Here is a 12907-nt window from a genome sequence, read left to right as displayed (position 1 = left end):
AATCACTTTAATGCAGTTTAGCATGGGACTTCAGGTAGAGTACATATGGAAACATAGCCTGTCAATGTGACGTCCAAGATTTTCACAGCATTCAGCAGCATCTAAGCACTTCAGAAATTAAAGAAAGCTTGTTCATCCCTCAAAATCTCTGCCTAAACACTGCTACCAGCATCTCAACTGAATTCTTAAGGGGAGCAGGAGAGTGGGCATGGTTATTTCTCTTGCCCTTCATTGTTAACTTGCATTTCCTTAACATCAACACTGTTCTCTATCTCTTGCACTGCCTGTTTAAAATATAGGACACTTAATGCATCTATGACTCTATAAGCTTCACGACTCTTTGAGTCAATATAGAAACAGCAACTAAGTTCAATGCTCCACCTTGCAGCATCTCAAGTCTGCTAAACCATCTCTCTGGCATTCACCTCACAGATCATGTGCTTTTTTCCTCAGTAATATCCCATCATAATTAGGTTTTGATAAATCAAATGCCAACCTTAACAAAAACTAATAAGCAACTAAATAGCTCATAATACTTTAGACAGCAATTATACAGACTAAGGAAAAGAAATGGTAAAAACTGACATTTCAACCATTTCAATGGTTGCTTTAAGAGCATTCATAACTCAGGTTTCAGCCATCAGGAATGTTAAATATAACAATATGCATCTTACAATCTTATATCCACAGAAGTGAAATACAATTCAAAGCATAAACTTTCAACATAGTATTCTGAATTTCAGTTTCCTTAAACAGCTCCTTTCCACTCAGGGGTGTATAACTGGACAATCACTGTATGTTAACATGACAACCTAATTTTCTTAAAGGTCACCTAGAACATGGGGTATCCTGGGATTTCACCAGGACACTGTATGATGTTTTCTGTACATAATTATCTCAAACTGCAGCTTTGGGAAATTATCTATTCCCGGGGCAGTGACAAGGGGCACAAAATCAAGGACTCTATCACAGCCCTACCTGGGTCTGCACTGATCACATAATGTAACTCAGCATGGGAGACACATTGCCTCACTATCAGTCAGCTCAGCAGGTTGAGTAAGTGATTTGGACATACACACTTGCCATTTCTTTGGTCAGGTTTCCTGTGTGCAGATACTGCATATAATGCAACATTTCTTGTATTCTCTTTAACAGCAACATGCACATTTTGGGCATCCCAGGCATTTTACTCTGGGCTGCCCAACTGTGTCACAGCTCTGCTTCCACAGCACTGCAGTGAGCTCTGTCAACAGGCTCACTGCAGGCTTGGCCACCATCCGCTCTTACCCAGAGAGCTGCTATGAAAACAAGGATCTGATGAGGAGTAGAGAAAATACATCTCCAGTGACTCACTTTCTTGATAAGCAGTAACAGAATTGACACTTAAATTTTCTCCCCTTTGGCTTTTAGAGCAGTATTCCTCCTGCTCAGTGAAATTGCCTTCTGGATCAGCAGACAATTAGGCTCTGGGACAGCTATCACAGTCACAGTAGCTTTTCTCCCTCTGGCAAATCTGTCTGTGTTCAGGCCAAAGCTGAGAAGACACATGGTTGTAGTTTGCCTACCTGGGCTTGCCACATCCCACACAGATCTGTCAGCTAAACCGTTCCTGAGACTGATTCCTAATCTTTTTCAGTTAAAATGAGCTGAATTAGCTTAAAGCATTTAAAGAAAAAAAATTTGTCCATGTATTCATGACTGTGGGGGATCAACTATTTTAGCCATTAGTATTTTAGTACTTCAGAAAGCTTCATCTTTTCAGAAAGATTTCTCAGCATCTCAGAGCCAGTCTATTTGGGTACTTTAGATACTTCACATGCTTTTATTTTAATTTGTTTAGTTAAATTTCTAGTTCCGTCACTGACTAGCATGTAGTCCAAAATATCTGAGAGGCTGTCTAACTCTTCTGCAGATTAGTTTCTTACGACAGCTGTTGCAACGTTAATTTCTCATGGTTAACTCCAGGGAAAATCAAACTGTCACTGCTACCTGCGGGGTATCCTGAATAACCTACTGTGAATAGAAGTGAAAATAGTCACCTACTTGCATACAAAACCCAGAGATTCCTTTTCAAAAGTGGCATTTGATCTAATGGTACTAGAGCCATTTTCACAGCTGTCAAGAAGCCATCAGCTGCGAATCCCAGACTCAGTCAATCAAGTTCCTGCCCATTTAGAGCTGGGGGTTCTTAGCACAGAACTGACCCCGTGTCCAACAGCCATTGCAGCATTCTTTGCACAGATGCCTTCTGCCCACAGAAAATGCCCACTGTACGAAAGCTGGAAACCTGAAGATGCTAAATATCATCACTCAACAATAATTGATCTCTTAATCACCAGCTCAGCTGGCTGTAATTGTCAATATATTGTTTTATGAGCTTCCATTGGCAGGAAATGAATGATTTCTATCTCCTAAAATTGAAATGACTCTGTGGGTACAGAACAGGGATTATTTATATGGAAAGAATAAATCATAACGAAAGTGGCAGGAAATAAATAAAAGGGCAATTCTGCTGGCTGAGTGTCTGGAGTTGAAATTTCTATTTGAAGCAGGTTTCAAGGATCTTCTGTATTACTTTGATTATTTAACCCTAGCTCCAACTTTAATGGGTACTGATTTCCTTTTGATTTAGGTATGTTAAGTGCCAGGCCATTTGTGCCATCAGTATGCAACTATATACCTAATTTGAAGAAAAGAAAACTGGAAACTGATGCAATCTTCCAGAAAAAAAAAAAAAGATAAGATTATTAAGAAAAAACATCTGCTCATTCTGCACCATGAAAGCTGCCCATTATCTTCACTACTCTACCAGAGATGTAAATACAAAGCCAACAGTAAAGCTAAGTATCTGTCAGAAAGCATCATTTATCTGTTAGTGAGTGGTATTCACTTTAAAAAATGAAATTACCAAGTGAAGTGGCATGATGAGACAAGACTCACTACAGAAGAAAACCTAAGATTTGAAGCTGAAGTCTGTAATAGAACTGGATCAGGAAGCATCTGTGAAAATGTAAGAACTTTACCTTTTTCTCCACCTCCTATTACCTCTCAGAGATGAAGGCAACAGCAATTCCTATATAACATAAGCACAAGCAGAGGTGTGGGGTTTTTTCGCAGATACAGTAGACAGGGAGAAACGTATGACTAGGCCCAAATAACAGGACTGGCATTTAAGTATGTTTTTCTTTTGTTTTTCTTCATGTAAATAGATTTATGCAATATTTTGACAGGAAATTACAAGTATGTTTAAGGCTTATTTTCCCTTAATTCTCTTGCCTACCAAGCGCATCCCAAGACCTTTTTAGTGTCATAACACACAATTTCAATATTACTTCAGTTCAGTGAAGCAGAGCTTTTCTGTGATTTTGAGTCATAAGAGCCATTCTGCAAAAACAGTAATAGTACATGAAGACTGAACACCAAAGCAACTTCAAGATTTGTTTCATGAAGGGGGCATCCTTCAGAGAGGAACTTGTATGAGCTGAGAGATTTGCAGACAGGCAAAAAAGCATCCACTGGGCACAAAAACCACCTTGGGAAGTTCTGCAGGCTCCTTCCCCTGTGCAAATACTCTTGCAGTATCTCCAAGAGTTAACATGGAGCTCAACAGACGAAAGCAGGCTAAAGTGAGAATTTACTCAGTAAAAACCTTGCTGCATATATTAGAAATTATTTTATTTCATTTTAAGTTGTGAAACAACGTTTTACTGCTGGGTCAAAACACTGTCAACAGCAAAGCAGAAACAAAAGCCAAAACTAGTTTCCTGCCCTATCAGAACAACTGATTGGTTTTACTGTTGTCCTGTCTCTGTGTAAAAGTTAAAACTCATCTCCAGAAATACACACTCCTAACTTACCACCTTACTTCAAGGAGCAGCCATATGGTCTGGAGGTGAAAAAGCAGTCTGCACAGTGTATACTGCGTAACTATTCAGAGAGATATGTTTTAGTTTGATGACTGGTGCAGTCTGCCTGTTCTCTTCTGTCTTTATAATTAAAGCATTACTTTAAACTATATAGAACAAATTCATCCTCCTGTGTCCTCCATTCCTCCTTGTAGCTTTCCCTCTGTTAAATTTAATAAATTATCCCCTTTCTTTTGCCTTCACAGCTAAGACCTCAAACAATTCATTCCACAGCAATACTTTCTCATTGCTTTTCTAACACCCATGCGCACTAAAACCTCATCCATCACTGTTTTCAGAGAGTCAGCTTTTTAATCAGATCTGTATGTATATTGGTTTGAGCATGTGGCAGTTTAATTACCCTCTTGAATGTATGAAACACATCTTTGTCATATCTACTTATATCTGAAAAGAGCCAACCTATAACACTAATTAAAGAAGGATGATGACAATTTTCCCTTACTCAAATTATGCCCCATCTGTCTAGTCATCTTCATGTTCATTCTCTGGATTAATTAAGGGTGGGGAAAGGTTGTTCCCCTGGATTTTTGCCTAATGCAGGATGAAAAGTCTGTTTTAAATAAGAAACATACAAAATTCCCTTCTTCTCATCCCAGAGTCCTTCATTTTGCTGCTGTCTAATCAGCTACTCGTATATTGCATGGCATCAGGAGCCATATGCATGTAACTGTTTACTGAAGCTAGCAGCTGGTCTGAAGGGACAAGCAGCACAGTCAGCAAGGCACAGCTAGACACCATGCCCTGATACCTGGACTCCAAGTGAAAACCAATTTTGTGTTAATAATATATGATTAAAGGACAGAATGACATAGCGCCAAGTGGGTACAGTGTGAACACACCAGTGTTTCAGCATTGTCACTTATCAGCCTGAGAGTATTTTGCCCATACGCATTTTCTTCAGGTATTTGAGACATCTAGGCAAAGCACAAAGGCCATGTCTTGCCTAGTCAGAAAAGTTCTGAAGAATTTATTCTTATTAATGAGACTGGTTTTGCTTCTACCTAAACCTAGCTGCACAGTTCATGTTTATTTTGAAGCTACTGTGCACCCAAGAAGACCTCTCAAAAGCCTAAACCATTAATTTTCATCTAAATAGCAAATGCAAAAGCTTTTAACTCAGGAAAAGATGGAAAGCCTTGAGCCAAAACTGCACGACACCAGTGAGGAAGGGGTGTTACTTCTGCCAGTGGTTGTCATACCCACATGTGATTCACAGAAGACACACACCAGCTGCCAAAAAGTGAAAAATGAGGCAGGAGAAGCAGCGTCAGCAAGGCCTGTATTTCCCTGGCCCTCACCGCATGGTGGGTTGAGTGTGAGAGTCATTTTGATCCAGTCCCACCCTAAAAGCTTTTCCACTGCTGCTGGAGTGTTCCTCCATGCTTTTTCATCTCCTTTGTTTTCCTTTCCTTGCTGAAACTGATGACAGAGTCCTCCACTCAGAAGAATGTGCTGCCACTGAAGATTTTATTAGTTCAGAGGGTGGTAGTGTTTTATTGCCCTGATTTTCTCCTGTTTATACAGACGCTGGAAATATGCCATATTAAATTAATTTATAGAAATGACTTCATAATATTAATTTAAGGTTATCAATCCCTGAGCTTATTCTGATCTAGTTAGGGCAGGAGATAACACTGGCTATAAATTTGAATGTAAATGAGGCAGCTAACTATTGAAACCATTAAAATATATTTCTTTAATAGCCTTCATATTTCATTGTCATTGTTCATATACTCTATACGAACCTAGTTTTCTTTTCAATATTTCTTCCTGTCTAGTGTACATTGTTCTATTTTTTATTTCTCTGGCCTTATACAAAGCCAAACAAGGTGCTTACAAACACTTTAAGCTTCATTTTACAGATTATCTGCCACATGCTGATCTATTTTTCAGACTACAAGATAAGAAAAATACAGCTTTCCCTATATAAAAGATTATTTACATATACTTTTCCTTAAGGGAATCTTGAACCCCATCATTTTAAAGCTATAAAAAAAAATTTCTAAGGAACACAGTAAACTCAAACCATACTAAATCAGAGAAGCAGGTAGATATTTCAGCAGTTGTTATGACAGTAGCTTACAGTAAGTGTTCTACATTCTCAAAATTTCAGTTTTGTAAGTTTCTTTTAAAACCTTGAATTATTCACAGCACTATAAGACCATAATTACTGAGGTACAAAGATAAAAATATTTCTCCTGTTTTCCTATTTTTTTACTTTGTGACTTTTTCACTATTGTATTCTATTACATTTCACATTTCTCTCACCATTTTCTCCTCAGGTAGAGCCCAGTAGTCACTGATTCTCCCATAACTCTAATTTCCTATTTTGTCTCTGCATGGCATCTTCATCTCTAATAAACTCTTATAGTATTTTTATCTGGATCCAACTGTCCTGGAAAGAAAATGAACTCTACTCTTAGGGAAATGGCAGAGGATCTCTCATACAGACATGCCAGCTTATTCCTGCATCAAAATCCTACAGAAAACAAAAACACCAGAAAAAAAATCAGTTTCTATTGGCTAAGGGATATACTGCAAGTACTTCAAGTGCCTATTCCAGACATGCTTAAACCCAATGTCTTTTCTATATGCATAACTATTTGTGCCACTTGTGCAGTAACTCTTACCTGTTTGAAATGTTTTTTCCTACACAGCTCTGCAAATAATCAGCATATCACATTTGACTATTTTTAGGCTTCAGTTGTACAATTGCATTAACTAGAAAACTCTATAGACTCCTAAGTTAATAGAGGTTGCTAAGATGTCTGCACCTGGCTTACAGAGTAAGAACACATTCTTTAGAACATTAACAACTTCTGGCAACAAGGATACCTAAATTTAAGCAAAGAAATTGATATTTGAATCCTTAGAGTAATATTCTCTCACTAAGTAATGTGAAGAAATGAGCTGATTTAATGATGGATCCCATTTCTAATATTTTTTTTATTACTTTCAACCAATTTTACAGCATGAATGAGTGAGTAGCAGAAGGGGAAATCCAGAGATATGAAGAAAATATTTTTTTCCTCTGTCCAGTACAATCATGAGAAAACAGGCTAACAGGGTAGTGTGCAATTTCAACCTGTGTGTGTGGACAACAGGATCACATTCTTTATTCTCACTTTCCCACTTTAAAAAAAGTCTCAATATAATAATCAGATGTGACAGTTTCATCCCATCTATCTGCAAAATAGAAAATCAGTCTTGCAGAAAGATATGACAGTATTTTATTTTCAAAATATATTAATATGTTTCCTATAAGCTTGCAATTTTAGTACCTATTCCCTCCCCTTCCTTAACCCCTTGCCACGATGGGTAATTGTTGGTCTCTTTCTCCCCATTTTTGAGACCTTGTGTCCTTGGTTCAGCAGTAGCAGTCATTTTTCTCCTTCTTAGCAGGTGGTGCAGTGCTGTGGTTTTGACTTTTAGCCTGGAAACAACACTGATAACACCGATGTTTTTAGCTGTTGCTCAGTAATGTCTAGTCTGACCAAGGACTTTCCGAGTCTCATGCTCTGCCAGGGAGGAGGGGAAGCCGGGAAGAAGCAGAGACAGGACACCTGACCCAAACTGACCAAAGAGGTATTCCACACCACAGCACATCATGCCCACTATATAAACTGGGGGCAGTTACCTGGAAGGGCTAGATCACTGCTTGGGTCGGGCTGAGTATCGGTCGGCAGTTCTATTCTCTTCCCTTGTTATTTCCCTTATCATTATTGCTATTGGTAGCAGCAGCAGCAGTTACTGGACTGTTCTTATCTCAACCCATGGGAGTTACAGTCTTTCAATTCTCCTCCCCATCCCTCCGGGAGCAGGGGGAGGAAAGGGGGGAGGGAGCAAACAGCTGTGTGGTTTTTGGGTTACCAGCTGGGCTTAAACCATGACCCCTTACAAAAGATGTTCACAAGTAATGCTCAATAAATTTTATCTTTAAGAACAAACAATAGCTGAAAAGTTACTGTGAAATCTCAACTTTCACTTTGAAAGAAACAGCAGCATTGTACCAATGGCCAATAATGGAAAAGAAATACGTAAAAGAGTACCTTCACTTCCAAGCCATGTTTTAGCTAGTCCATCATTATAAGTATTTCCATGAATTTAATAATAGCACCAATATTCAATATTCTGAACTTAATGTAATAAATGAAGGGTGATCACATTACCCAGTTTTAAAAATTGCTTTACATAATGTAATCACTTACTTGCTCTAATTTAATCTCACTTTACATAGTTTAATAAGTGAATGCTGATCATTTGACATAATTGAATAAGTAGTTCAGCCTCATTTTCTGTACTTAGATCACAAAAAAGGCTGGGTTTTGTCTCATCTTCTAGGATGGCATTTTGAGATTTGACAATTGGGTGCCGTTTCTCGCTAGTGAGGAACCTAGCCCAGGCCTGCAAGCTGAATATTTCAAGAAAAAACACAGAGCATAACAATGCAACCTCCTGCTTCATCACACAGGCAGAAAACCTTCCTAGACTATAAAAGCCATAATTTCAGCTGAAGAGTAACTTTAATTGATCTAACAATATCTACAGGAAATAGGCAGGAACTGAGTCTTCAACCATGTTCTAGCAAAGCCCAGATCGTTCTACTCTGTATTTGCGATACAGAATTTAATTTTAAACTTAAAAGATAAAACAGATCTATGAAGGACAACTCATAGTTCCAGAAGCTCAATTATGTTCTGCTCAGAATTAAAACAAACCATAATTCACATGGCAGCAGGGAAGGGTATGCAGGGGAAAGACTCCCTTTTGGAAAAAAAATGACAGGAACACACAGACAGGAGGACCAATGGACATACAGGAAGACAAAGAAGAAACTGTATAATTTCAATATGCTCACCATTGGGGATGGTGAAGGAGTCAGAATGCAGCAATCAGTTTCAAAATGGCCAAGGCCTAAAGCTGCAGCCAGTGCTCTCTACCAAGTTCGGTGGTTCAGTCAAAGAGAGACATGAGAGTAAGAGGCTGTTAAGGGGCTGCAATGATGACTTTTACCTTTCAACATAAATTTTTCCTTCTCAATACTGATTTCTAAGAAGACATAGTGAAATCACCAATTCACACATGTACTATATGGGTTTCAGTGTACCCTGCAAAAGAATGATCACAGAATATGTTTCCGTGTTTGCACTAAATGTAAGTTTCTCCTTTCAAATCCAAAAGAACACAGCTTCCAGAAATATTTACTGTTAGTCATTTGCTGCCTGCCTACACAGCTGCTGCAAAACATCTGGAGTTCTTTTCAGAATAAAGCATACAATGTATAGATTGCAATAGTAACCAAGATCTTATGTATAAAAGACATATGCTGGTGTTGTTAAAAATAACACCATTTTTATTTCAAAAAGAAATTAATCCCGTTGAGAAGTAACTATTTAGAATCAAACTGCCCAAGACAACACAACCAGAAAGGGGTAACAAACCTACTGTTTTGTCTAGCAACTCTATTAATAACTATTTCTAACTCTAGATCTGTCCCATGTATCCTGCTACTCTCTACTTTGTTTCTACCAAGTTTAAGATCCAATCTTTCAGAGGCACATCTAGTATGCAGGGGAAAATACATCATTCCTAGAAGTAATTTCTTGCCATTAACTCCCAGATATATTTTATAGATACATATATATTTCATATTTACCTTATAATTTTGTTAGTATAAAGCAGTAGAAGGAACCATGCGTGCTTTGGACTTTTAGCCAATTGAAGAGTAGATGAAAACATCCACATTAGTAAGTCTATTCTTTAATCACCTTGAAATTGCTTCTTTCCCCTTAGTAATGAATAACAGGGGCATTCCTCTTTTTTAAGAGATTCAGTCTCCGAATATGTGAAGAAAGTTGAAAGGAATAAGAAGTAATCGGAGAAGAAAAACGTCCCCCCTCAGAAAGACAGGTGGTAAAAAGGCACCAATCCACTCCACTCTTCCACCTTCCTTTTTTTAACAAACTCAATTTCTTCCTGGGCCAGTTGGTGTCACTTCCATTTCATTGTGTCTTTGTAATATCATAGCAATAACTTTGCATCACAAAACATTTCTCCACAAGGGTACCACAAAATCATAAAGACCCAAATGCAGTGCTTAACTACACATATTTTACTCCCACATGCAAACAGAAAGAAATCTTTTCTTCTGTCATGTTACTCAAGACATAGCTTTTTTGCTCTGTTGTTTTGGTTTTTTTTTAAGAACTGTTCCTGATTAATGAGTTATTTTCATTTATCATTTACCAAGGTGCTGGGGTTTTGGGGGTGGAGTTTGTTTGTTTGGTTCTTTTTAAAGACCAACTTTGTAGTATATTTTGTTTGGTTTCCATACAATTGTTAATAAATAAGATAGGTCAGCTCTCCTGACCTATCTTTTATCCTCCAACCAATCTCTGGGTTTTTTTCCATGGAAGTATGTACCTGGTGATTTGGGGTCCGAGATTTGTCATAAAGTACCTGACATTTGGTAGAAAATTTGTAAAATAAATAATAATGATTTATCTGGCTATTACTTTAACTGCCAAAGGAGTTCCCCAGTCCAGTGTTTTTTGTGACGGAGACAGTTTCCTTGTTCCCAGACTGGTAAAGCCTGGTGTAGTTGTAGACCCCAGAGATTCCCTACATATGTTTACCAAAGGATGCAGCTGCTGCAGTTCCCATTCCCAGGTCAGCAGTGGGGCTTGGAACACTTTCCAAATAGACACCTACTTCCCAGCACACACAGCCATGCTCTGTACAAATAGAGCAGAGCTTTTACCAGCACCTCCTTAAACATCAACAGCACTAACATAAAGAAGAATATGGATAGCCCATATGCTGACTGAGTCTCTCTCACCATATGCAGACTAGAACAAGCCCCACAGAAAACAGGTAAGAAGATTTAGTAAGAGTAGGACAGACATACCTTAAGAAAAAACAGCATATAGCGGTTGTCATCAAGCATGCATATAACCCCACATTTTTTTTCATGAAAGAATTGAATCATTCCTTGTTTTGACATGAAATAAAAGAATAAATACAGACTTTCTTCTTCCTCGTTAAGTGTGAGGTTGCTCCTGTGCAACTCCTGAGAATACTGTATATCCTGCTGTATGTCACCTTATTAGTTACTCTGCTGCTGGTAAACCTATCTTCTCCATTCAGAATGCACACTCACACCACTTCAAAAGCTGACATTTATTTTTACTGAACAGCAAGTTAGTTTTTAAACCATTGTTTGAAGGAGAAAAAGAAAAAAAAAAAGTGTTAAGCTTTATATCCAAAGGGCTTCTTTTAGAAATACCAAAATATCAAATACAGGTTGGAAGGTGAAGGAATCTGCTCTTTAATTAGTCTACAAGATTCTACTACAGTTAAAACTTATTCCAAAAGCTCAGGTCATGACCTCACAACATGTTCCCCTAAGCAAAAAATACTTCTACCTACTGCTTCCCCTCCTCTCACATACAGTAGTTTCATGTTTGCACATGCTGAAGACCCTCCCATCCCTGCTGTGTCTTCCAGCAATTAATTTTTTCAGGCACAGGATGCTTATCAAACAAAAGCTGTGGGAAAACTGACCTAATATTGTAACATTAAGGAGAAAAACAAAATAAAATTGATTGATCAGTTTGATTCCCATGCAAATATACTTTACAGGGGGGAAAAAAAGGGTTTTTCTTCCAGGGCAACAGGAAAGTTCAAGGAAATGTGCAGAAGGTTCAGCAGTGCCGCCTGTGCCTACGGGCTTATGAGAAGGTAGATGATTACGGAATTTGGAGGTCATAGAAAGGCTCATGCCTCATTAGGATTCCACTACTGACAGCACCCAACAGCCCTAAGACACCTAGCACAGTACAGCACCAAAAAAAGTACAGCATAACAAAATGCAACTGATCTTCCAGCTTCTTTAGACAGCCTTCCTGAAAAAGCTGCTCCAGATGGCCTAAGTCACTTCCACAATTAGAATACCTCTTACAGCAGCTTTCAGGGACACAAGCTGTTCTACCCAGAAGATGCCAAGAGGCAGATGTTGCCTTCAGCCAGTCTGTGCAATTTTGGACCCCACAACACTGCATCTTCCTCTGTGCAATATCCATAGGACCCTGGGGGTATGTTCCATTGTACTGATAGAAGAGGTGACCCGCAGTGCTCTTTAGTTCAGAAGCCATCCGAATAGAGGAGAACTGTGCCAGAACTGCTGAAGACATTTCCAGGCAAAAAAGGACAAGCAGCAAGTACATGAGAGCCCCTTGTTGACAGCGGGAGTTCCTAGTAGAAGTAGAGACAGCCAAAACTCCAGTAGGTATCAAGATGAGTGCCATTGCAACAGCCAGCCAGCCAAGGAGAGACAAGAAAGACTCCTGAAATAAATATCCATAGTTCTTGTGCATCTGTATCTCGTAAACTCCACCAAACACCAGAGCTGCAGCAATGCCCCAGAAGATGAAGGCTAAGAAACTGAGTACCAGTTTAGCAAAGGATCTGAGCCAGGATTCCTCAGAGCACCAAAAAAGGGAAGGCTGCAAAAATGACACAACTCTAACTCCCTCCATTCTTCTCACTCTTAGCAACACAAATGCTCACCACCACCATTTAAGAGGCTCCCACCACACTTACCCAGGTGCAGCAGATTAGATCTCCACCCAAAAACAACTTGCAAAAGAGCAACGCTGGTGAGACTCACTCTGCACAAAGAATAGGCAATGCTTCAGCTAACTACATGCTGATGCTTGCTCACTGTAGCCTGCAGAAGCCAGGTGTGTGCTAAGCTTGCTGTGGAGAGGTCATCTACTCTGCTGTCACTGGAGATGTTTGCATTTGGAAGAGGAAGGCAGCCAAGAAAAGGCTGAACCCCTTGTTTTACTACATTCATGTGTTAAAGAGCTGGGTATAGAAAAATAGTCAAGGTGGTAGCCAACTGTGCTAGCCCAGATCAGACTGCCCAAGTGAAAGAGGCAATCCAACTATCATCCTACTGCAGTAGCCAAGATGGCAAC

General features: G+C 39.0%; 1 protein-coding gene across 1 annotated transcript; it reads right to left on the bottom strand.

The window, feature by feature from the left end:
* Positions 1-11229: 11229 nt before the first annotated feature.
* LOC134156396 (tetraspanin-3-like) lies at positions 11230-12463 on the bottom strand. Its single transcript, XM_062604397.1, has one exon. The coding sequence runs from the start codon at positions 12461-12463 to the stop codon at positions 11675-11677; it is 789 nt and encodes a 262-aa protein (XP_062460381.1). The 3' UTR covers positions 11230-11674.
* Between the last annotated feature and the right edge of the window lie 444 nt (positions 12464-12907).

This window comes from Pezoporus occidentalis, unplaced genomic scaffold (genome assembly GCF_034315485.1).
Source record: "Pezoporus occidentalis ecotype Australia unplaced genomic scaffold, CSIRO_AGI_Poc_V1 ctg86, whole genome shotgun sequence".
Lineage (NCBI taxonomy): Eukaryota > Metazoa > Chordata > Aves > Psittaciformes > Psittacidae > Pezoporus > Pezoporus occidentalis.
Note: the sequence above shows the minus strand (reverse complement) of the source record. Positions and strands in the feature narration are given on the sequence as shown.

Excerpts from the sequence above, each read along its gene's own strand:
- LOC134156396 (XM_062604397.1), bottom strand. The coding sequence starts at position 12,463 with ATGGAGGGAGTTAGAGTTGTGTCATTTTTGCAGCCTTCCCTTTTTTGG.